At 43.5% G+C, this 26,732-nt stretch overlaps 1 protein-coding gene across 1 annotated transcript in view; it reads right to left on the reverse strand.

The window, feature by feature from the left end:
• Positions 1 to 26,732, reverse strand: part of LOC115121363 (dematin-like) — a 42,437-nt gene that overhangs the window by 6,558 nt on the left and 9,147 nt on the right. Inside the window, exons 2-15 of the mRNA XM_065006832.1 lie at positions 16,823 to 16,848; positions 14,673 to 14,753; positions 14,535 to 14,579; positions 14,265 to 14,361; positions 14,122 to 14,166; positions 13,893 to 14,027; positions 8,837 to 8,940; positions 8,440 to 8,560; positions 8,322 to 8,362; positions 8,156 to 8,247; positions 2,622 to 2,689; positions 2,364 to 2,371; positions 2,036 to 2,101; positions 1,865 to 1,945 (exon numbers count right to left, since the gene is read on the reverse strand). Coding sequence (XP_064862904.1) covers positions 1,865 to 1,945; positions 2,036 to 2,101; positions 2,364 to 2,371; positions 2,622 to 2,689; positions 8,156 to 8,247; positions 8,322 to 8,362; positions 8,440 to 8,560; positions 8,837 to 8,940; positions 13,893 to 14,027; positions 14,122 to 14,166; positions 14,265 to 14,361; positions 14,535 to 14,579; positions 14,673 to 14,753; positions 16,823 to 16,831 — 993 coding nt within the window. The 5' untranslated portion in view covers positions 16,832 to 16,848. The remainder of the gene's footprint in view (positions 1 to 1,864; positions 1,946 to 2,035; positions 2,102 to 2,363; positions 2,372 to 2,621; positions 2,690 to 8,155; positions 8,248 to 8,321; positions 8,363 to 8,439; positions 8,561 to 8,836; positions 8,941 to 13,892; positions 14,028 to 14,121; positions 14,167 to 14,264; positions 14,362 to 14,534; positions 14,580 to 14,672; positions 14,754 to 16,822; positions 16,849 to 26,732) is intronic.

Below are 26,732 nucleotides of genomic sequence, written 5' to 3' on the forward strand. Positions count from 1 at the left end.
AGCGCCAAGAGGCGGGAACCAGTCTGAGCGCCTGCGATAGGCTGAGCAAGTCTAAACCACACTCAGCCTCTACTGTGATAGACATAGTTCCAACCCGTCTGTTGGCCTATCACAGTATAAGAACACTGTTTACGTACATCCTGTCAGTTCCCTGTTCTGCCCTGCGTGGTATTACAGTGAGCCCGTATATACGAAAGTTGCATTTGCCATTTATTGCTTAGCTAATAAAAAATACATAGTATACAATCAGTAACTCATTGTCATATTTATCCTGATACCAGATTCGAATTTACGCAACTCTAACAATATCAAGGCTTTGTGATGGCCACTCCAATACCTTGACTTTGTTGTCCTTAAGCCATTTTGCCACAACTTTGGGAGTATGCTTGTGTAGCCGATGTGAAATGGCTAGCTAGTTAGCGGTGGTGTGCGAGACCTTGAAGTAGTGGTTCCCCTTGCTCTGCAAGGGCTGCGGCTTTTGTGGAGCGATGGGTAACGATGCTTTGAGGGTGACTGTTGATGTGTGCAGAGCGTCCCTGGTTTGCGCCCAGGTTGGGGTGAGGGGACGGACGTAAAGTCTATACTGTTACATTGGTGCCGTGACCCGGATCACTGGTTGCTGAGGAAAGAGGGGGAGGTCAAAAGGGGGGTGAGTGTAGCCGATGTGAAATGGCTAGCTAGTTAGCGGTGGTGAGCGCTAGTGGCGTTTCAATCGGTGACGTCACTTGCTCTGAGACCTTGAAGTACTGGTTCCCCTTGCTCTGCAAGGGCCGCGGCTTTTGTGGAGCGATGGGTAACGATGCTTCGAGGGTGACTGTTGACGTGTGCAGAACGTCCCAGGTTCGCACCCAGGTCGGGGGGAGGGGACGGACGTAAAGTATATACTCTTACACTTGGGTCATTGTCCATTTGGAAAACCCATTTGCGAACAAGCTTTAACTTCCTGACTGATGTCTTGAGATGTTGCTTCAATATATCCACATAATTTTCATCCCTCATGATGCCATCTATTTTGTGAAGTGCACCAGTCCCTCCTGCAGCAAAGCACCCCCACAACATGATGCTGCCACCCCCGTGCTTCATGGTTGGGATGGTATTCTTCAGCTTGCAAGCCTCCCCCTTTTTCCTCCAAATATAACGATGGTCATTATGGTCAAACAGTTCTATTTTTGTTTCATCAGACCAGAGGACATTTCAAAGTACAATATTTGTCCCCATGTGCAGTTGCAAACTGTAGTCTGGCTTTTTTTAATGGCGGTTTTGGAGCAGTGGCTTCTTCCTTGCTGAGCGGCCTTTCAGGTTATGTCGATATAGGACTCGTTTTACTGATATAGATATAGATACTTTTGTACTGGTTTCCTCCAGCATCTTCACAAGGTCCTTTGCTGTTGTTCGGCGATTGATTTGCACTTTTTTCACCAAAGTATGTTCATCTCTAGGAGACAGAACACGTCTCCTTCCTGAGCAGTATGACGGCTGCATGGTCCCATGGTGTTTATACTTGCGTACTATTGTTTGTACAAATGAACGTGGTACCTTGAAATACATCCACAGGTACACCTCCAATTGACTCAAATGATGTCAATAAGCCTATCAGAAGCTTCTAAAGCCATGACATCATTTTCTGTAATTTTCCAAGCTGTTTAAAGGCACAGTCAACTTAGTGTATGTAAACTTCTGACCCACTGGAATTGTGATACAGTGATGTCCTAACCCACTTGCCAAAATTATAGTTTGTTAACAAGAAATGTGTGGAGTGGTTGAAAAACTAGTTTTAATTACTCCAACCTAAGTGTATGTAAACTTCTGACTTCGACTGTACATTTGAGTAATAACACACATATATATGTACACGCACACACACCTCCAATCTGGTACGGTCCACGCCTGGCGGCAGATTGCAGCGCCCTCTATGTGTGACTATGAGCATTTCATATGGGTAGATCTGAGGAGAACACACAGTTCTGGCTGGGTCTTTATATATATTTTTGCCTGTGTGCATGAATGCGTGGTGAGAGTATTCACCAGTGCTCACCTTCTGCTCCAGCATACTTGGCAGTGACTTTCCTCTGTCCATCCTTTCCCGCGGTGCCTCTCCTTTCTAGACACACACACACACACGCCGTTTGTGTAATCAAAATGGCTTGGAGGTAGATAGATATGACTTGAGCAGAGGGAAGAGTCGGTATGTAAATAAGGCCGGGATTCAGCCTGACCACACTTGTAGACAACACAGCTTTTTAAAAGGCAATATTATCGCTTTCGTGGAGATCGCATGTCAAGGCTACAGATGTGGGCTCAATTAGATATTAAAGCAGATCTGGTGCTGATCAGAATATATCCTGGCATAACAACACCCTTACCTGTTCAGCTGCACAACACAACAGGGAGAGACAAGAGAAAAGAAGATAATTACATACTTATATTCAACATATAAAAGGCTGTAGATATACACTTTAATATACACTCAGTGGCCAGTTTATTAGGTACACCACCCTGTTCACGAAAATAGTTTGCTCCTACAGACAGTGAGTTACATGGCTGTAGCTTGCTATATGAAGCAGGCATACAGGCATTGGGGCAAATAACGACACAGTACACAACTCCTCATTCCTTGTCACAGATGGGCTCCTGCAGCTGACGACCACACCAGGTTTTACTCCTATAAGCTAAAAACAAGAAGAAGCGTCTCCAGTGGGCACGCGATCACATTCACTGGACAATTAAGGAGTGGAAAGACATTCTGATGGCAGAGTCAGGACATGAGTCCATAGCCCCATCCTGCCTGGTGTCAACAGAATGGTGTGGGGAATGTTTTCCTGGCACATGTTAGGTCCCTTAATACCAACTGAGCATAATTTGAACACCACACCTTGTAGAATCCATTACCCACAGAATTTAGGCTGTTCTGGAGGCAACTGGCCACTGTGTGTACCGGTATATACAGAACCAGTCAAAAGTTGACACACCAACTCATTCTAGGGTTTTTCTTTATTTGGACTATTTTCTACATTGTAGAACAATAGTGAAGACAAACTGAAATAACACATATGGAATCATGTAGTAAACAACAAAAAGTGTTAAAGCAAAATATATTTTATATTTGAGATTCTTCAAAGTAGCCACTCTTTGCCTTGATGACAGCTTTGCACACGTTTGGCATTCTCTCAACCAGCTTCATGAGGTAGTCACCTGGAATACATTTAAATTAACAGGTGTGCCTTGTTCAAAGTTAATTTGTGGAATTTCTTTCCTTCTTAATGCGTTTGACCCAATCAGCTGTGTTGTGACCAGGTAGGGGTGGTATACAGAAGATAGGCCGATTTGGTAAAAGACCAAGTCCGTATTATGGCAAGAACAGCTCAAATAAGCAAAGAGAAACAACAGTCCATCATTACTTTAAGACATCCCAGTGGGTCAAAAGTTCAGTCAATACAGAACATTTCAAGAACTTTGAAAGTCTCTTCAGGTGCAGTCGCAAAAACCAAAAAGCGCTATGATGAAACTGGCTCTCATGAGGACCGCCACAAGAAAGGAAGACCCAGAGTTACATCTGCTACAGAGGATACGTTCATTAGAGTTAACTCCAAATAAATGCTTCACAGAGTTCAAGTAACAGACACATCTCAACATCAACTGTTCAGAGGAGACTGCGTGAATCAGGCCTTCATGGTCGAATTGCTGCAAATAAATCACAACATAAGGACACCAATAAAAAGTAAGACTCTTGCTTGGGCAAAGAAACACGAGCAATGGACATTAGACAGGTGGAAATCTGTCCTTTAGTCTGATGTGTCCGCCATGGCATTGTGAGACACAGAGTAGGTGAACGGATGATCTCAGCATGTGTGGTTGCTACCGTGAAGAATGGAGGAGGAGGTGTGATGGTGTGGGGGTGCTTTGCTGGTGACACTGTCGTGATTTATTTAGAAATCAAGGCACACTTAACCAGCATGGCTACTATAGCATTCGGCAGCGATACGGCTACTATAGCATTCGGCAGCGGTACGCCATTCCATCTAGTTCGCGTTTATTTTGCGTCTACCATTTGTTTTTCAACAGGACAATGATCCAAAACACATCTCCAGGCTGTGTAAGGGCTATTTGACCAAGAAGGAGAGTGATGGAGTGCTGAATCAGATGACCTGGCCTCCACAATCACCTGACCTCAACCCAATTGAGATGGTTTGGACCGCAGAGTGAAGGAAAAGCAGCCAACAAGCGCTCAGCATATGTGGGAAGTCCTTCAAGACTGTTGGAAAAGCATTCCTCATGAAGCAGGTTGAGAGAATGCCAAGAGTGTACAAAGCTGTCATCAAGGCAAAGGGTGGCTACTTTGAAGAATCTCAAATATAAAATATATTTTGATTTGTTTAACACTTTTTGGTTACTACATGATTCCTTATGTGTTCATTCATAGTTTTGATGTCTTCACTATTATTCTACAATGTAGAAAATAGTAAAAATAAAGAAAACACTTGAATGAGTAGGTGTGTCCAAACTTTTGACTGGTACTGTATATATGCAGTGCATTCAGAAAACATTCAGAACCCTTGACTTTTTCCACATGTTGTTGCGTTACAGCCTTATTCTAAAATTGATTAAATAGCGCCCCCCCCCTTATCAATCTACAGGTGTGGCCAAAAGTTTTGAGAATGACACAAATATACATTTTCACAAAGTCTGCTGCCTCAGTGTCTTTAGATATTTTTGTCAGATGTTACTATGCAATACTGAAGTATAATTACAAGCATTTCATAAGTGGCAAAGGCTTTTACTGACAATTACATGAAGTTGATGCAAAGAGTCAATATTTGCAGTGTTGACCCTTCTTTTTCAAGACCTCTGCAATCCGCCCTGGCATGCTGTCAATTAACTTCTGGGCCACATCCTGACTGATGGCAGCCCATTCTTGCATAATCAATGCTTGGAGTTTGTCAGAATTTGTGGGTTTTCGTTTGTCCACCCACCTCTTGAGGATTGACCACAAGTTCTCAATGGGATTAAGGTCTAGGGAGTTTCCTGACCATGGACCCAAAATATCGATGTTTTGTTCTCCGAGCCACTTAGTTATCACTTTTGCCTTATGGCAAGATGTGCCATCATGCTGGAAAAGGCATTGTTCGTCATCAAACTGTTCCTGGATGGTTGGGAGAAGTTGCTCTCGGAGGATGTGTTGGTACTATTCTTTATTCATGGCTGTGTTCTTAGGCAAAATTGTGAGTGAGCCCACTCCCTTGGCTGAGAAGCAATCCCACACATGAATGGTCTCAGGATGCTTTACTGTTGGCATGACACAGGACTGATGGTAGCGCTCACCTTGTCTTCTCCAGACAAGCTTTTTCCAGATGCTCCAAACAATCGGAAAGGGGATTCACCCCAGTCCTCAGCAGTCCAATCCCTGAACCTTGTGCAGAATATCAATCTGTCACTGATGTTTATCCTGGAGAGAAGTGGCTTCTTTGCTGCCCTTCTTGACACCAGGCCATCCTCCAAAAGTCTTCGCCTCACTGTGCGTGCTGATGCACTCACACCTGCCTGCTGCTATTCCTGAGCAAGCTCTGTACTGGTGGTGCCCCGATCCCACATCTGAATCAACTTTAGGAGACGGTCCTGTCGCTTGCTGGACTTTCTTGGGCGCCCTGAAGCCTTCTTCACAACAATTGAACCGCTCTCCTTAAAGTTCTTGATGTTCAGATAAATGGTTGATTTAGGTGCAATCTTACTGGCAATCTTACTTACTCTCCTTGCCTGTGAAGCCATTTTTGTGCAAAGCAATGATGACAACACGTGTTTCCTTGCAGGTAACCATGTTTGACAGAGGAAGAACAATGATTCCAAGTACCAAACTCCTTTTGAAGCTTCCAGTCTGTTATTCAAACTCAATCAGCATGACAAAGTGATCTCCAGCCTGAATTGCAGTGGAAATGTTTTTGGGGGATTCAGTTCATTTGCATGGCAAAGAGGGACTTTGCAATTAATTGCAATTCATCTGATCACTCTTCATAACATTCTGGAGTATATGCAAATTGCCATCATACAAACTGAGGCAGCAGACTTTTGAGAATGACACAAATATTAATTTTCACAAACTTTTGGCCACGACTGTACACACAATACCCCATAATGACAAGCAAAAATAGGTTTAGAATTTTTTTCACATTTATTAAAAATAAAAAAACGGAAAAATTAAATTTATGTAAGTATTCAGAACCTTTTTTCCCCCTTTATTTAACTAGGCAAGACAGTTTAGAACAAATTCTTATTTTCAATGATGCCCTAGGAACAGTGGGTTAACTGCCTTGTTCAGGGGCAGAACAACAGATGTTTACCTTGTCAGCTCGGGGATTTGATCTTGCAACCTTTCGGTTACTAGTCCAACACTCTAACCACTAGGCTACCTGCCGCCCCTTTATTCAGTACTTTGTTGAAGCACCTCAGCGATTACAGCCTTGAGTCTTCTTGGGTATGACGCTACAAGCTTGGCACACCTGTATTTGGGGAGTTTCTCCCATTCTTCTCTGCAGGTCCTCTCAAGCTCTATCAGGTTGGATTGGGCGAGTCGCTGCACAGCTATTTTCAGGTCTCTCCAGAGATTTTAAATCTGGTTCAAGTCCAGGCTCTGGCTGGGCCACTCAAGGACATTCAGAGACTGGTCCCGAAGCCACTCCTGCATTGTCTTGGCTGTGTGCTTAGGGTCATGGTCTTGTTGGAAGGTGAACCATTGCCCCATTCTGAGGTCCTGAGCACTCTGGAGCAGGTTTTCATCAAGGATCTCTCTGTACTTTGCTCTGTCCATCTTTTCCTTGATCCTGACTAGCCTCCCAGTCCCGCCGCTGAAAAACGCCACCACCACGCTTAACCGTAGAGATGGTGCCAGGTTTCCAAAAGCAGTGACACTTTGCATTCAGGCCATAGAGTTCAATCTTGGTTTCATCAGACCAGATAATCTTGTTTCTTTTGGGTGACTTTTGGCAAATTCCAAGCAGGCTTTCATGTGTATTTGACTGAGAAGCGGCTTCTGTCTGGCCACTCTACCATAAAGGCCTGATTGTTGGAGTACTGCAAAGATGGTTGTCCTTCTGGAAGGTTCTCCCATCTCCACAGAGGAACTCTGGAGCTCTGTCATTGACCATTAAGAGTTCTTCGTTACCTCCCTGACCAAGGCCCTTCTCCCCCGATTGCTCAGTTTGGCCGAGCGGCCAGCTCTAGGAAAAGTCTTGGTGGTTCCAAACATCTTCCATTTAAAAATGATGGAGGCCACTGTGTTCTTAGGGAGCTTCAATGCTGCATAAATGTTTTGGTACCCTTCCCCAGATCTATGCCTCGACACAGTCCTGTCTTGGATTTCTACGGACAATTCCTTCGACCTCATGGCTTGGGGTTTGGTCTGACATGCACTTTCAACTGTGGGACCTTATATAAACAGATGTGTGACTTTCCAAATCATGTCCAATCAATTGAATTTACCACAGGTGGACTCCAATCAAGTTGTGGAAACATCAAGGATCACCAATAGAAACAGGATGCACCTGAGCTCAATTTCAAGTCTCATAGCAAAGGGTTTGAATACTTACGTACATAAGACAAGGTTTTATATTTTTTATAAATTAGCAACATTTTCTAAAAACTTGTTTTCACTTTGTCATTATGGGGTATTGTGTATAGATTGGATTAGGGAAATATTTTATTGAATCCATTTTAGAATAAGGCTGTAACATAACAAAATGTGGAAAAAGTCAGGGGGTCAGAATACTTTCTGAATGCACTGAATGTGCATTTTGTTGTTTCAGCCTGAATTCAAAATGGATTAAATTGATTTTTTCACCCATCTACACACAATACTCCATAATGACAAATTTTGTGAATCAATCAATAATTATCATTTATAAAATTCTTCATGCTCTGTCAAGTTGGTTGTTGATCATTGCTAGACAGCCATTTTCAAGTCTTACCATAGGTGCTCTTCTTTGCGAGGCATTGGAAAACCTCTCTGGTCTTTGTGGTTGAATTTTTGTTATGAATTCACTGTTTGACTGAGGGTCCTTACAAATAATTATATGTGTGGGGTACAGAGATGAGGTATACATGGGGTATTGTATGTGACCAGTGACACAAAATCGTAATTTGGTGAAACTGATTGTGTAGGTCCTACTTCACTACTACAACTGTTTTTGTAATACATGATAAATGTAGCCTACCTGTTTTGCCTTGATTTCCCTCTGTAGTGAACTCTGCAGACTGCATCTGCACAGAGGTAACACATATAAATCCTCACGCACACACTTACTGCAACACATGTAAACACACTGTACACTCACCCTGGTCAGACCTGAGCTGGAGGACACCTTCAAGGAGAAACCTGAAGACATCAGAGCAACCAATCAGAATCAGGTTCTAGCACACACACACAGACACACACAATGGACTGTAACTTACTTGTGTGCATGTGTGTTCTGTCTGGCAGTGACTGCGTCTTCCTGCGGCCAAGGTCAAGTAGAGCCTTCTCCTGCTCCTCCTTCTCCTCCTTCAGGATCAGCCTGCCCAGGTTAGACTTGATCTAGCACACACACACACACACACACACACACACACACACACACACACACACACAAACACACGCCACACACACAAACACACCCATGCACACACACACACAAACACACCCATGCACACACACACACACACACACACACACAAAACACACCCATGCACACCATCAATCGATAAATATTGATTAGTGAAGACGGTAAAACTTCCTATGATAATATACTGTATATACTGAATAAGCACTTATGTAATACATTACGAAGAAGGAATCCATGTCAAGAGTTACCTTGTGGAGCTCCTGCTCCTGTAGTGTCTTGGCGTCACTAGTCAGGACTTCAAACTCATCCTTCCCCTCTTCCTCTTCCTCCTTCCTCTTCCTCCACTCAATCTCTGTGGCAACAACAGGAGAGGTCAGACCACACACTACTTCTACCTATCCAATCACGTGTGTGTGTGTGTGTGTGTGTGTGTTTGGTTTTTCTATCCTTGTAGGGACCGGAAGTCCTCACAAGGATGGTAAAGCAAGGAAATTTGTGGGGACATTTCGCTGGACCCCACAAGGAAAAAGGCTATTTGAGGCTTAAGGCTACTTACTACAAGCTTCACTCCGTTCATGTGCGTGGAGTGGGAATTTTGGAACAGCAGACATCTTTTGGTAACATGTCCCACTCCCATTCATAAGGGGGCGATAGCAAAGTTTTTTATTTCTGTCATTTCATTTTGTGAAGTGTTGCCGCCTTCCCTTGCTAGTAGTAGCTAGCTGACAGCCTGGCTATACCTTGATGAAGACAGCTTGTCTGTCGAAACCTTGGTTATTAAATGATTCCATCTGAGCTCCTAGAGTTCCTAGAGTGTGTGGCTCTCTTTTAATTATTCAAGTGTTCTACTCCGCTAGCCAGCACCTCGCCTAAATATGTGTGTGTTTCTTTTGCCTCTAGATTAGCCTGGCTAAAAACACAGCAAGCTAGCTGGGACACTCTTTTCATGCCACTTCGATAAAAAGGGATTTTCGTAGCAGGTTAGGGGAGCATTTTTGCTAACCCTAACCCTTTTCCTAACCTCAGTCTCCTATTCCTGCTACGTTAATTATCCTAACCGGATACGTTAATTCTACTAACCTGCTCTGTAAGTTCTCCTAACCTGCTACGAAAAAGTAACTTCGGTTTCAAAGTGGCGTGAAATGAGTGTTTAACTATGGCACTGTGTAATGTATCATGTGAAATAAATCAGATTTATAATTTAAAAAATATGCCCTGGCAAATATACTTATACAGTGCCTTTGGGAAGTATTCAGACCCCTTGACTTTTTCCACATTTTGTTACATTACAGCCTTATTCTAAAATGTATTACAGTTTTTCCCCTCATCAATCTACACACAATACCCCATAATGACAAATCAAAAACTGATTTTTAGAAATGTTTGCAAATTTATGCCGGTGTAACCTAAAACAATATCCCAGTTTGATATGCTGCTTGTGTATTCATTCCGATATCAGCAAAAAATAGAAAATCATGTTTTGGTCACAGAGAAAAAAAGCACATGGCTAGCTAGCTGGCTACAACAGGTTCTACCATTTCACACTAGCCTGGAATCACTGGTTATTACTTGTATACAAAATACCTTTTGGGGTGAGATTACTACTACACTGATGAAAAGCCTATGAATACTATTCTGATGAATAGACTATGAATACTATGCTGATGAATAGCCTATAGATCAGATCAAGGAACCAAGCGACAACACAGCCACAACGGCTGCGAAAGGAATGATAAGGCGTCTCTCAATTTTCAGGTAGTACAAAAGTACATTGCATGCCGGAGCGTATTACAAGTCCCTTTTGTGACGAAAAACGACATTGCAACACTCCATACCGTCCTTCATACCGTTTAGGCTTACAATTATGGCTAGAATTAGGATTAGGAGTTAAGACAATTTATGGACATTTACAATGTATTTGTATTTATTATGGATCCCCATTAGCTGCTGCCAAGGAATCTGCTACTCTTCTTGGGGTCCGGGCAAAATTAAAATCAGTTATACAATTTTAAAAAACATTACAATACATTCATAACAGATTTCACAACACACTAAGTGTGTGTCCTCAGGCCCCTACCACATATCTACAACACAAAATCCATGTGTACGTGTGTGTATAGTGCGTATGTTATCGTGTATGTGTATGCATATGTTTGTGTTGCTTTTCAGTCCCCGCTGTTCCATAAGGTGCATTTTTATAAATAAATACAAATCTGATTCTACTGTTACCGGATGTGGAATAGAGTTCCATGTAGTCGTGGCTCTATGTAATACTGTGCACCTCCCATAGTCTGTTCTGGACTTGGGGACCGTGAAGAGACCTCTGGTGGCATGTCTTGTGGGGTATGCATGGGTGTCTGAGCTGTGTGCCAGTAGTTCAAACAGACAGCTTGGTGCGTTCAACATGTCGATATCTCTCACAAATACAAGTAGTGATGAAGTCAATCTCTCCTCCATTTTGAGCCAGGAGAGATTGACATGCATATTATTAATGTTAGCTCTCTGTGTACATCCAAGGGCCAGGCATGCTGTCCTGTTCGGAGCCAATTGCAATTTTCCTAAGTCACTCTTTGTGGCACCTGACCACACGACTGAACAGTAGTCCAGGTGCGACAAAACTAGGGCCTGTAAGACCTGCCTTGTTGATGGTGCTGTTAAGAAGGTAGAGCAGCGCTTTATTATGGACAGACTTCTCTCCATCTTAGCTAATGTTGTATCAATATGTTTTGACCATGACAGTTTAGGAACAATGTATGATGGTTGTTACAAGAAATAAGCTTATATGGACATGACTTTTTAACATACAGTAAATTGCTTTCACGTCTCTGACAATCACTCACAGCTAAATAGGAAAAACAATGTGCAGAAAGAGGTCATCTAAATGGCCCGGAAGCCTGCTTCTTCCTAAGGATGAAAATAGCATAGGCCTACTACAAACTGTAAAGTTCATGGCATATATTATTAGAAATGCAGGCAATTTGTTTAAATATATATATATATATTTTTTAAATTCCATCTTTATTAAACCTGGTAGGCTAGTTGAGAACAAGTTCTCATTTACAACTGCGACCTGGCCAAGATAAAGCACAGCAGTTCAACACATACAACAACAGAGTTACACATGGAATAAACAAACATACAGTCAATAATACAGTAGAAAGAAGAAAAGTCTATATACAGTGAGTGCAAATGAGGTAAGGCAATAAATAGGCCATGGTGGTGAAGTAATTACAATATAGCAATTAAAACCTGTTTGGGATAGGAGGCAGCAATTTCACTTTTGGATGAAATGCATGCCCAGAGTAAACTGCCTCCTACTCGGTCCCAGATGCTAATATATATATTTTATTAGTAGTATTGGATAGCAAACACAAAAAAGTTTGAATGATGTCTGTGAGTATAACAGAACTCATATGGCAGGCGAAAACCTGAGAAAAATCCAACCAGGAAGTGGGAAATCTGAGGTTTTTTGTTTTTCAAAGCTTGGCCTACCGAATACACAGTGTCTATGGGGTGAAGTTGCACTTCCTAAGGCTTCCACGAGATGTCAACCGTCTTTAGAAACTTGTTTCAGGCTTTTGCTATAAAGGAGGGGGGAATGGGAGCTGAATGAGTCAGGTGTCTGGCAGAGTGTCTCAGGCTCGTGACGCGCGTTCCCGACAGAGTTAGCTCTCGTTCCAGCTTTTCTACAGACAATGGAATTCTCCGGTTGGAACATTATTGAATTGGAACATTATTGAAGTTTTATGTTAAAAACATCCTAAAGATTGATTCCATACATCGTTTGACATGTTTCTACGACATATAACGGAACTTTTCAAGTTTTTGTCTGGACGTAGTGCTCGCGCCTCATGAAAATGGATTACTGGGCTGAACACGCTAACAACAAGTGGCTATTTGAACATAAATGATGGACTTTATGGAACTTTATGGAACAAATCAGTCATTTATTGTCGAACTGGGATTCATGGAAGTGCATTCTGATGAAGATCATCAAAGGTAAGTGAATATTTATATTGTTATTTCTAACTTCTGTTGACTCCAACATGGCGGATATTTCTTTTGCTGGATTGGGCTCTGACACAGCGGTTGCATTAAGGAGAAGTCTATCTTTAATTCTGTGAATAACAATTGTATCTTTTATCAATGTTTATTATGAGTATTTCTGGGATTTGATGTGGCTATCTGCAAAATCACTGGGTGTTTTGGAATCAAAACATTACTGCACGTAACGCGCCAATGTTGCCTGAGATTTTGGGATATAAATATGCACATTATCGAACAAAACATACATGTATTGTGTAACATGAAGTCCTATGAGTGTGATCTGATGAAGATCATCAAAGGTTAGTGATTCATTTTATCTATATTTCTGCTTTTTGTGACTCCTATCTTTGGCTGGAAAAATGGCTGTGTATTTTTGTGACTTGGCTCTGACCTAACATAATCATATGTTGTGCTTTCGCTGTAAAGCCTTTTTAAAATCAGACATGATGGGTAGATTAACACGAAATGTATCTTTCATTTGCTGTATTGGACTTGTTAATGTGTGAAAGTTACATATTTCAAAAAAATATTTTTGAATTTCGAGTGCTGACTTTTCAGCGGAATGTTGTTGAGGGGTTCCGCTAGCGGAACGGTTAAACACTGGAATGGTAGATGTGCAGAAAATGAATGTGCAAGTAGAGATGCAAAGAGGCAAGATAAATAAATAAATACAGTATGGGGATGAGGTAGTTGGATGGCCTGTTTACAGATGGTGCACAGGTGCAGTGGTCTGTGAGCTGCTCTGACAGCTGGTGCTTAAATCTAGTGAGGGAGATGTGAGTCTCCAGCTCCAGTGATTTTTGCAGTTTGTGCCCATACTCTCATTACTGGGGTCAGACAAAATCTGCAGGAAAACTTTCTAATCACTACCTTCAAAGCATTAAATGCAATACACAACTTTTATCAACAGGTTTTGGAGCAGTACTTGGTTTGAATTAATCACACAGGTATTACTCAGGGATAACACACACCCCACCACACCTGACAGATCTGTGGTGGTGAGGAGCATAATAGGATGTGTCTTTATTGGAGACTATGCATTGAGGGCAGAATCTTGAAAACTGTGTGAGAAACGACTGAGTATAAATCTTCAATTGACATCAGGGGTGGTAAACTCATTCCATAGGGTTAGGTGTTTGGGGTTAGGTATAGGTTAAGGGTTAGAAGTTAGGAAAACTATTATTATCAATAGGAATCAATTGTCTGGTCCACACAAGGATAGTAAAACAAACATGTATGTGGGTGCGTGGATCTTACCCATAGCAGCCAGTGAGGGAGGACAGGGCCAGTACTCTGTCTCTATTTTTGAGGGCAGGTTGGGGTCTGGTTTCTGAGCTGCTGGGAACTTAGATGACTGGATAATGCTGCCCATCACCTTCTGCTTGCTGACCTCTACAGACAGGGAGAGAAAGAATTACACACACACACACACACACACAGGCTTACACAAATCTCGAAGCCAAACACACACACAAATATACAATACCCTGTTTAAAATTAGGCATCTTCATGTAGATGTTGGCACCATTATCTGAAATAAAACACAGAATTAGAAAAGTATGTGTGTGTGTGTTTGTTGGTGCACGTGTGTGTGTGTGTTTGTGCGTGCATACGTGCATGTGTGTGTACCTGGCCTGTGGAAATGCTGCTGTAGGGGAATGGATGTCTTTCGGAGCTGCATTGTGGAGCCTCCTGGAGATCCTCCATCCTCCCTACACACCTTCAGCTGAGAGAGAGAATAGAGAGCGGAGAGAGAAATATATGGAGAGAAAGGGAGAGAGTTAGTGCTGCTGGGTAACTGGATGAAGAGAAATATCTACACAGCGCAACACAGAGAAATAAAGGGAGGGGGAGACAGGGGAGATCAGGAAAGGAGAGAGGTCTGAAGAAGTGTCTTACCTCAGGAGAGGGAGGAGGAGAGATGGAGGGAGGAGAGAGGGATCTCTGGGGATGGAAGAGGAGAACGCAGTCACATCACACTTCTCTTTCTAAACAGCCTTTATGAGTTACTTACTGTAACATGAATTGTGTGTGTACCTCTCTACGGGGCGTACGCACTGCGTCTAGTGGTGAGTAGGTGAGGTGAGGTTGGTAGGTCATGAGATCTGGTCTCTCCACCTACAGAATAGCACAGTCTGTGGTGAATCACAAGCAAGCACGCTCCACATACACATCTGAGCTATCTGATTAGCTAGCGGTAGGCTTATAGGTGCACTTGATTTTCTCTCTAGGATTTTGCATGTGCTAAGCTCCATTACGTTTCTTTTTTATTCTGAAAAACTCCCAGTCCTTAATGATTACAAGCATAACCATAACATGATGCAGCCACCACCATGCTTGAAAATATGGAGGGTGGTACCCAGTATTTTTTGCTGTATTACATGTTTTGGAATATTTTTATTCTGTACAAGCTTTCTTCTTTTCACTCTGTCAATTGGGTTGGTATTGTGGAGTAACTACAATGTTGTTGATCCATCCTCAAGTTTTCTCCGATCACAACCATTCAAATCTGTTTTAAAGTCACCATTGGCCTTCCTCTCCGGCAACTGAGTTAGGAAGAACGCCTGTATCTTTGTAGTGACTGGGTGTATTGATACACCTTCCAAAGTGTAATTAATAACTTCACCTTGATCAAAGGGATATTCAATGTCTGCTTTTTAAAATGTTTACCCATCTACCAATAGGTGCCCTCATTTTGTGAGGAATTTGAAAACCTCCCTGGTCTTTGTGGTTGAATCTGTGTTTGATATTCACTGCTCGACTGAAGGATCTTGGAGATAATTGTATGTGTGGGGTACAGAGATGAGGCAGTCATTCAAAAATCATGATAAACACTATTATTGCACACAGAGTGAGTCCATGCAACGTATTACCGTAATTTCCGGACTATAAGCCGCTACTTTATTCCCACACTTTGAACCTCGCGGTTTATACAATGACGCGGCTAATTTATGGATTTTTCCCGCTTTCACAAGATTCATGCCGCCAATAAACTGAGCACCGTCACATAATGTGACGTAAATCGAGCGCGCTCAAACTTCCCATCATTCTGATTACGGTAGTAATTTTGTCATCCTCATCATGGCAAAGACACGGAGAAATGCATATGATGCAGCTTTCAAGTTGAAGGCGATCGATCTGGCTGTTGGAAAAGGAAATGGAGCTGCTGCATGGGAGCTTGGCCTTAATGAGTCGATTATAAGACTTTGTAAACAGCAGCGTGAGGAACTGACTCAGTGCAGAAAGACAACAAACCTATCAGAGGGAAGAAAAGCAGATGTCCCAAAGTATTTGCAGCCACTCGACATCAGTGTAAATCGTGCATTTAAGGTGGCGCTCCGTGTTCAGTGGGAGGCTGGATGACAAGTGGGGAGAAATCCTTCACTAAAACGGGCCGCATGCGAAGAGCAATTTATGGTCAAGTCTGCCAGTGGGTCCTGGCAGCATGGAGCATTGTCAAAAAATCTACTATCATCAACGGGTTTCGAAAGGCTGGACTGCTGCGTGTTGAAGGGGCAGCATGAGCTCAGCGGGGTATTTGCCTCCGGATGAAAGTGACGAGAGCGACAATGAAAACGATCCAACATCGGATGAAGCAATTCTGAGGTTATTCAACTCCGACACCGAAGGAGATGACTTCAGTGGTTTCAGTGCACAGGAGGAGGAAGATAGTGACCAATGACTTTACTGGTAGGCTACTGTTTAATTTTTGTTACAAGCCGTGTTTCGTTAAAGCCTATTTATTTTTGTTTACAAGCCGTGTTTCGTTTAAAGGCTGTGTAAAGTTAATTTGTTTCAATGTACCGGTAGGCACCTGCGGCTTATAGACATGTGCGGCTTATTTATGTACAAAATACATATTTTTAAATAATTCAGTGGGTGCGGTTTATATTCGGGTGCGCTTAATAGTCCAGCAATTACGGTATGTTATTCTCACATGTTTACTCCTGAACATATTTAGACTTGCCATAACAAAGTGGTTGGATACTTATTGACTCAAGACATTTCAGCTTTTCATTATTAATTAACTTGTAAAATTCTACTTTGACATTATGGGGTATCGTGTGTAGGCCAGTGACACAAAATCTCAATTTCATCCATTTTAATTTCAGGTAACACAACAAAATGTGGAAAAGGTCAAGGGGTGTGAATACTTTCTGAAGGGCCTGTATGTTTGTGTGTTTTACCTTCTGCATGATGGTGGAAATCCTTCCTGTTGCTTAAACCAGATGGCAGAGAAAGAGGCAGAGAGGAAGAGAGGCAGAGAGAGAGAGAGAGAGGCAGAGAGAGAGAGGCAGAGAGAGAGAGAGAGAGAGAGAGAGAGGCAGAGAGAGAGAGAGAGGCAGAGAGAGAGAGAGAGGCAGAGAGAGAGAGACAGGCAGAGAGAGAGAGAGAGAGGCAGAGAGAGAGAGAGAGGCAGAGAGAGAGAGAGAGAGGCAGAGAGAGAGAGAGGCAGAGAGAGAGGCAGAGAGAGAGAGAGAGAGGCAGAGAGAGAGAGAGAGGCAGAGAGAGAGAGAGGCAGAGAGAGAGAGGCAGAGAGAGAGAAACAACTCAGAAGTAGAACAGTGATGTAGATAAGGAACAAGGTTTATAAAGCCTGTCTTTCTGACGGAGGATTTTGTTGCCACTAAACTGTGTCCACATGCTCCTCACAACATCACACTCACACTAACCAACTCACAATAACCACGTTTCCATCCACAGTTTTTATGAGAGTAAAGTCACAGATTAAGAAGAAATCAGGACAGCTATGAAGGAAACTTTTTTTATAAATGCCGAAAGATAATTTGTTTATTCAACACGGTGGGATTTTTTTGTGTCTATAAAATTAATTATGCGAGACATGGCGGTGGAAATGACTTTAAGCGCAAATATTTATATATAAACCATCATATCCATGTAAACTTGAAGTTACGCAACGATATGGTGTGTGGTCCTCCCACTACAATTTAGGAAACCATGCAGTTTATGAGGCTACAGATTAAATAACTTATGAACTTTCAATGGTGGTGAAAGTGCAAGGTGATGAGCTTGATGCTCCTTTCCAATAAATATTGAGGGTCTTACTCTGGTGACATGATCGATGCTTGACTGCCATTTGACAAATAAATATATTCTCACTCTCATCCATAATAATCTTATTATGAAGACTAGCCTACCCACACTGTATCTGTGAGCTGTTGGCTAGAGCACAAGTGCCAAGACCAGATAAGGAACGTTTGCTATTTAACACAACAGCTTTTGTGACAAAACTACCGGTATAGTTGAAAATGTGATGGAAACACATTGAAACTTCAGATTTTTATTCGGTACATGAACACTTAAGCGATAAAAAACATTTTGTGTGCACTACGTCATCACGCACTGATTGGTCTCCGCAACAAGTCAGTTTGGTGGAAACACCACTGGTGGGAAAATGCGCAGATTTTCTTTGTGGATTTAAAAATATTTGCATGAAAATTTGTAGCCAATTGGATGGAAACCGAGCTCGTGTCACACAGCACAAAAACACTGCCTTCAGGGCCTCCCAAGTGGCGCAGTGGTCTAAGGCACTGCATCACTACAGACCCGGGTTCGATCCCAGGCTGTGTCGCAGCTGGCCGCGACCCGGAGACCCATGAGCCAGCGCACAATTGGACCAGCATCATCTGGGTTAGGGGAGGGTTTGGCTGGCAGGGATGTCCTTGTCCCATTGCGCACTAGCGACTCCTTGTGTCGGGCCGGGCACAGTGCACACTGACTTTGGTTGCCAGCTGTACGGTGTTTCCTCTGACACATTGGTGCAGTGCGGTTTGGGGATGGTGGTGTTTCCGAGGACGCATGGCTCTCGACCTTCGATCTCTCCCGAGTCCATGCGGGTGTTGCAGCGATGGGACAAGACAAACTACCAATTGGATATCGGGAGAAAACGGGGTAAAAAAGTACAACAAATAATAATATAAAAACAGCTTCAATAGTCACCCTACATGGTGTGTGACACACATACACTTCAATAGTCACCCTACATGGTGTGTGACACACATACACTTCAATAGTCACCCTACATGGTGTGTGACACACATACACTTCAATAGTCACCCTACATGGTGTGTGACACACATACACTTCAATAGTCACCCACTACATGGTGTGTGACACACATACACTTCAATAGTCACCCTACATGGTGTGTGACACACATACACTTCAATAGTCACCCTACATGGTGTGTGACATGTCACCCTACATGGTGTGTGACACACATACACTTCAATAGTCACCCTACATGGTGTGTGACACACATACACTTCAATAGTCACCCTACATGGTGTGTGACACACATACACTTCAATAGTCACCCTACATGGTGTGTGACACACATACACTTCAATAGTCACCCTACATGGTGTGTGACACACATACACTTCAATAGTCACCCTACATGGTGTGTGACACACATAATAGTCACTTGGTGTGTGACAATAGTCACCCTACATGGTGTGTGACACACATACACTTCAATAGTCACCCTACATGTGACACACATACACTTCAATAGTCACCCTACATGGTGTGTGACACACATACACTTCAATAGTCACCCTACATGGTGTGTGACACACATACACTTCAATAGTCACCCTACATGGTGTGTGACACACATACACTTCAATAGTCACCCTACATGGTGTGTGACACACATACACTTCAATAGTCACCCTACATGGTGTGTGACACACATACACTTCACCCTACAGTCACACATACACTTCAATAGTCACCCTGGTGTGTGACACACATACACTTCAATAGTCACCCTACATGGTGTGTGACACACATACACTTCAATAGTCACCCTACATGGTGTGTGACACACATACACTTCAATAGTCACCCTACATGGTGTGTGACACACATACACTTCAATAGTCACCCTACATGGTGTGTGACACAATAGTCACCCTACATGGTGTGTGACAATACACTTCAATAGTCACCCTACATGGTGTGTGACACACATACACTTCAATAGTCACCCTACATGGTGTGTGACACACATACACACCCTACATGGTGTGTGACACACATACACTTCAATAGTCACCCTACATGGTGTGTGACACACATACACTTCAATAGTCACCCTACATGGTGTGTGACACACATACACTTCAATAGTCACCCTACATGGTGTGTGACACACATACACTTCAATAGTCACCCTTGGTGTGTGACACACATACACTTCAATAGTCACCCTACATGGTGTGTGACACACATACACTTCAATAGTCACCCTACATGGTGTGTGACACACATACACTTCAATAGTCACCCTACATGGTGTGTGACACACATACACTTCAATAGTCACCCTACATGGTGTGTGACACACATACACTTCAATAGTCACCCTACATGGTGTGTGACACACATACACTTCAATAGTCACCCTAATGGTGTGTGACACACATACACTTCAATAGTCACCCTACATGGTGTGTGACACACATACACTTCAATAGTCACCCTACATGGTGTGTGACACACATACACTTCAATAGTCACCCTACATGGTGTGTGACACACATACACTTCAATAGTCACCCTACATGGTGTGTGACACACACTAATAGTCACTTCAATAGTCACCCACTTCAATAGTCACCCTACATGGTGTGTGACACACATACATGGTGTGTGACACACATACACTTCAATAGTCACCCTACATGGTGTGTGACACACATACACTTCAATAGTCACCCTACATGGTGTGTGACACACATACACTTCAATAGTCACCCTACATGGTGTGTGACACACATACACTTCAATAGTCACCCTACATGGTGTGTGACATGGTGGTGTGTGACACACATACACTTCAATAGTCACCCTACATGGTGTGTGACACACATACACTTCAATAGTCACCCTACATGGTGTGTGACACACATACACTTCAATAGTCACCCTACATGGTGTGTGACACACATACACTTCAATAGTCACCCTACATGGTGTGTGACACACATACACTTCAATAGTCACCCTACATGGTGTGTGACACACATACACTTCAATAGTCACCCTACATGGTGTGTGACACACATACACTTCAATAGTCACCCTACATGGTGTGTGACACACATACACTTCAATAGTCACCCTACATGTGTGTGACACACATACACTAGTCACCCTAATAGTCACCCTACATGGTGTGTGACACACATACACTTCAATAGTCACCCTACATGGTGTGTGACACACATACACTTCAATAGTCACCCTACATGGTGTGTGACACACATACACTTCAATAGTCACCCTACATGGTGTGTGACACATACACTTCAATAGTCACCCTACATGGTGTGTGACACACATACACTTCAATAGTCACCCTACATGGTGTGTGACACACATACACTTCACCCTATGGTGTGTGACACACATACACTTCAATAGTCACCCTACATGGTGTGTGACACACATACACTTCAATAGTCACCCTACATGGTGTGTGACACACATACACTTCAATAGTCACCCTACATGGTGTGTGAATACACTTCAATAGTCACCCCTACATGGTGTGTGAATAGTCACACATACACTTCAATAGTCACCCTACATGGTGTGTGACACACATACACTTCAATAGTCACCCTACATGGTGTGTGACACACATACACTTCAATAGTCACCCTACATGGTGTGTGACACACATACACTTCAATAGTCACCCTACATGGTGTGTGACACACATACACTTCAATAGTCACCCTACATGGTGTGTGACACACATACACTTCAATAGTCACCCTACATGGTGTGTGACACACATACACTTCAATAGTCACCCTACATGGTGTGTGACACACATACACTTCAATAGTCACCCTACATGGTGTGTGACACACATACACTTCAATAGTCACACATGGTGTGTGACAATAGTCACCCTACATGGTGTGTGACACACATACACTTCAATAGTCACCCTACATGGTGTGTGACACACATACACTTCAATAGTCACCCTACATGGTGTGTGACACACATACACTTCAATAGTCACCCTACATGGTGTGTGACACACATACACTTCAATAGTCACCCTACATGGTGTGTGACACACATACACTTCAATAGTCACCCTACATGGTGTGTGACACACATACACTTCAATAGTCACCCTTCAATGTCACCCTACATGTGTGTGACACACATACACTTCAATAGTCACCCTACATGGTGTGTGACACACATACACTTCAATAGTCACCCTACATGGTGTGTGACACACATACACTTCAATAGTCACCCTACATGGTGTGTGACACACATACACTTCAATAGTCACCCTACATGGTGTGTGACACACATACACTTCAATAGTCACCCTACATGGTGTGTGACACACATACACTTCAATAGTCACCCTACATGGTGTGTGACACACATACACTTCAATAGTCACCCTACATGGTGTGTGACACACATACACTTCAATAGTCACCCTACATGGTGTGTGACACACATACACTTCAATAGTCACCCTCACATAGTCACCCTACATGGTGTGTGACACACATACACTTCAATAGTCACCCTACATGGTCACCACTTCAATAGTCATGGTGTGTGACACACATACACTTCTAATAGTCACCCTAGTCACACCATACATGGTGTGTGACACACATACACTTCAATAGTCACCCTACATGGTGTGTGACACACATACACTTCAATAGTCACCCTACATGGTGTGTGACACACATACACTTCAATAGTCACCCTACATGGTGTGTGACACACATACACTTCAATAGTCACCCTACATGGTGTGTGACACACATACACTTCAATAGTCACCCTACATGGTGTGTGACACACATACACTTCAATAGTCACCCTACATGGTGTGTGACACACATACACTTCAATAGTCACCCTACATGGTGTGTGACACACATACACTTCAATAGTCACCCTACATGGTGTGTGACACACATACACTTCAATAGTCACCCTACATGTGACACACATACACTTTCAATAGTCACCCTACATGGTGTGTGACACATACACTTCAATAGTCACCCTACATGGTGTGTGACACACATACACTTCAATAGTCACCCTACATGGTGTGTGACACACATACACTTCAATAGTCACCCTACATGGTGTGTGACATACACTTCAATAGTCACCCTACATGGTGTGTGACACACATACACTTCAATAGTCACCCTACATGGTGTGTGACACACATACACTTCAATAGTCACTGGTCAATAGTCACCCTACATGGTGTGTGACACACATACACTTCAATAGTCACCCTACATGGTGTGTGACACACATACACTTCAATAGTCACCCTACATGGTGTGTGACACACATACACTTCAATAGTCACCCTACATGGTGTGTGACACACACACACATGGTGTGTGACACACATTCAATAGTCACCCTACATGGTGTGTGACACACATACACTTCAATAGTCACCCTACATGGTGTGTGACACACATAATAGTCACTTCAATAGTCAATAGTCACCTACATGGTGTGTGACACACATACACTTCAATAGTCACCCTACATGGTGTGTGACACACATACACTTCAATAGTCACCCTACATGGTGTGTGACACACACTAATAGTCACTTCAATACACTTCAATAGTCACCCTACATGGTGTGTGACACACATTCAATAGTCACCCTACATGGTGTGTGACACACATACACTTCAATAGTCACCCTACATGGTGTGTGACACACATACACTTCAATAGTCACCCTACATGGTGTGTGACACACACTTCAATAGTCACCCTACATGGTGTGTGACACACATACACTTCAATAGTCACCCTACATGGTGTGTGACACACATACACTTCAATAGTCACCCTACATGGTGTGTGACACACACTAATAGTCTACATGGTGTGTGACAATAGTCACACCCTACATGGTGTGTGACACACATACACTTCAATAGTCACCCTACATGGTGTGTGACACACATACACTTCAATAGTCACCCTACATGGTGTGTGACACACATACACTTCAATAGTCACCCTACATGGTGTGTGACACACATACACTTCAATAGTCACCCTACATGGTGTGTGACACACATACACTTCAATAGTCACCCTACATGGTGTGTGACACACATACACTTCAATAGTCACCCTACATGGTGTGTGACACACATACACTTCAATAGTCACCCTACATGGTGTGTGACACACATACACTTCAATAGTCACCCTACATGGTGTGTGACACACATACACTTCAATAGTCACCCTACATGGTGTGTGACAATAATAGTCACCCTACATGGTGTGTGACACACATACACTTCAATAGTCACCCTACATGGTGTGTGACACACATACACTTCAATAGTCACCCTACATGGTGTGTGACACACATACACTTCAATAGTCACCCTACATGGTGTGTGACACACATACACTTCAATAGTGTGTGACACACATACACTTCAATAGTCACCCTACATGTCACCCTACATGGTGTGTGACACACATACACTTCAATAGTCACCCTACATGGTGTGTGACACACATACACTTCAATAGTCACCCTACATGGTGTGTGACACACATACACTTCAATAGTCACCCTACATGGTGTGTGACAATACACTTCAATAGTCACCCTACATGGTGTGTGACACACATACACTTCAATAGTCACCCTACATGGTGTGTGACACACATACACTTCAATAGTCACCCTACATGGTCACACATACACTTCAATAGTCACCCTACATGGTGTGTGACACACATACACTTCAATAGTCACCCTACATGGTGTGTGACACACATACACATTCAATAGTCACCCTACATGGTGTGTGACACACATACACTTCAATAGTCACCCTACATGGTGTGTACACTTCAATAGTCACCCTACATGGTGTGTGACACATACACTTCAATAGTCACCCTACATGGTGTGTGACACACATACACTTCAATAGTCACCCTACATGGTGTGTGACACACATACACTTCAATAGTCACCCTACATGGTGTGTGACACACATACACTTCAATAGTCACCCTACATGGTGTGTGACACACATACACTTCAATAGTCACCCTACATGGTGTGTGACACACATACACTTCAATAGTCACCCTACATGGTGTGTGACACACATACACTTCAATAGTCACCCTACATGGTGTGTGACACACATACACTTCAATAGTCACCCTAATAGAATGCACACATTTCAATAGTCACCCTACATGGTGTGTGACACACATACACTAATAGTCACCCTACATGGTGTTTACAATAGTCACCCTACATGGTGTGTGACACACATACACGAATGCACTTCAATAGTCACCCTACATGGTGTGTGACACACATACACGAATGCATTTCAATAGTCACCCTACATGGTGTGTGACACACATACACGAATGCATTTCAATAGTCACCCTACATGGTGTGTACAATGCACAATAGTCACCCTACATGGTGTGTGAATGCATTTCAATAGTCACCCTACATGGTGTGTGACACACATACACGAATGCATTTCAATAGTCACCCTACATGGTGTGTGACACACATACACTTCAATAGTCACCCTACATGGTGTGTGACACACATACACGAATGCATTTCAATAGTCACCCTACATGGTGTGTGACACACATACACGAATGCATTTCAATAGTCACCCTACATGGTGTGTGACACACATACACGAATGCACTTCAATAGTCACTCTACATGGTGTGTGACACACATACACAAATGCACGGAACTCCCTTCTATCTTATATAAGGCAAGTGAACAGCAAACCTGATTTCAAAAAAGCATGTGAGCTTATCTTTAATGTCTTTTTTGTTGTGTCGGACCACACTAAGACTAGCTGTCGCTATTTGCGTCGGCTAATGGGGATCCTAATAAATCACAACATGTGATGAAAAGAAAGTCTTTAAACAAGTGAGAGTTAAGACTATCATTAGGGTTTTAAAGAAAGAGAGAAAGGGAGAGAGGAGGGTTAAAGAAGTCCCCATGAACTCAGAGACCTCCCTCACTTCCTTCTTCTTCCTTCTCCCTCCACCTTTCTTCCTCTCCCCGCCCTCTTTTTCCTCTCCCCCTCTCCCTCCTCCACCCTCTTCCTCTCTCCGACTCCTTTTCCCCTCCCTCTTCTTCCTCCCCTCCTCTCCTCTCCCTCCCTTTTCTTCCTTCCCCTCTTCCTCTCCTGCCTCCTTCTTCTACCTCCCCCTCCCTCCCTCATCCCTCTCTTCCTCTCCCCTCATCTTCCTCCCTCTTCTTCCCTCCCCCTCTTCTTCCTCTTCTCCTTCCCCCTCTTTTTCCTCTCCCCCCCCTATCTTCCTCTCCCCCCTCCCTCCCTCCCTCTCCCCCTCCTCTCCCTCCTCCTCTCCCCACCCTCTTTTTCCTCTTCTTCCCCTCCTCCCTCTTCTCCCTTCCTCTCCCCCTCCCTTCTCTCCCTCTTCCCCTCCCTCTCTTCATCTCCCCACCCTCCTCTCCCCCTCTCTCCTCTCCCCTCCCTCACTTCCTCGCTCCTCCCTCTTCCTCCCTGCCTCTCTCTTCTGCCCCCTCCCTTCTCCTCCTCGCTCTTCTTTCCCCCCTCTCTTCCTCCCTCTTCCTCCCTGCCTCTCTCTTCTGCCCCCCCTCCCTTTTCCTCCTCACTCTTCTACCTCCTCCCTCTTCTCCTTCCTTCCTCTCCCCCCCTCTCTCCCCTCTCTCCTCCCTCTCTTCCTCTCTCTCTATCTCTCTCCCCTCCCTCTCCTCCCTCTTCCTCCCTGCCTCCCTCTTCTGCCTCCCCTCCCTCCCTCCTCATCTCCTCCTCCTTCCTCTCACTCTTCCTCCTTCCCTTTCCCCTCTCCCTCTTCACTTCCTCCCCCTTCTCCCCCTTCTTCACTTCCTCCCTCTCCCTCCAACCTCCCTCTTCTGCCTCCCCCTTCCTCCTCCCTTTCTTCCCCCTTCCCCCTTTCTCCCCCCACCCTTCTTCCTCTCCCCGCTTCCTCTCTTCCTCCCTCCCCCTCTTCCTC

This window comes from Oncorhynchus nerka, linkage group LG22 (assembly GCF_034236695.1).
Source record: "Oncorhynchus nerka isolate Pitt River linkage group LG22, Oner_Uvic_2.0, whole genome shotgun sequence".
In the NCBI taxonomy this organism is placed as follows: domain Eukaryota; kingdom Metazoa; phylum Chordata; class Actinopteri; order Salmoniformes; family Salmonidae; genus Oncorhynchus; species Oncorhynchus nerka.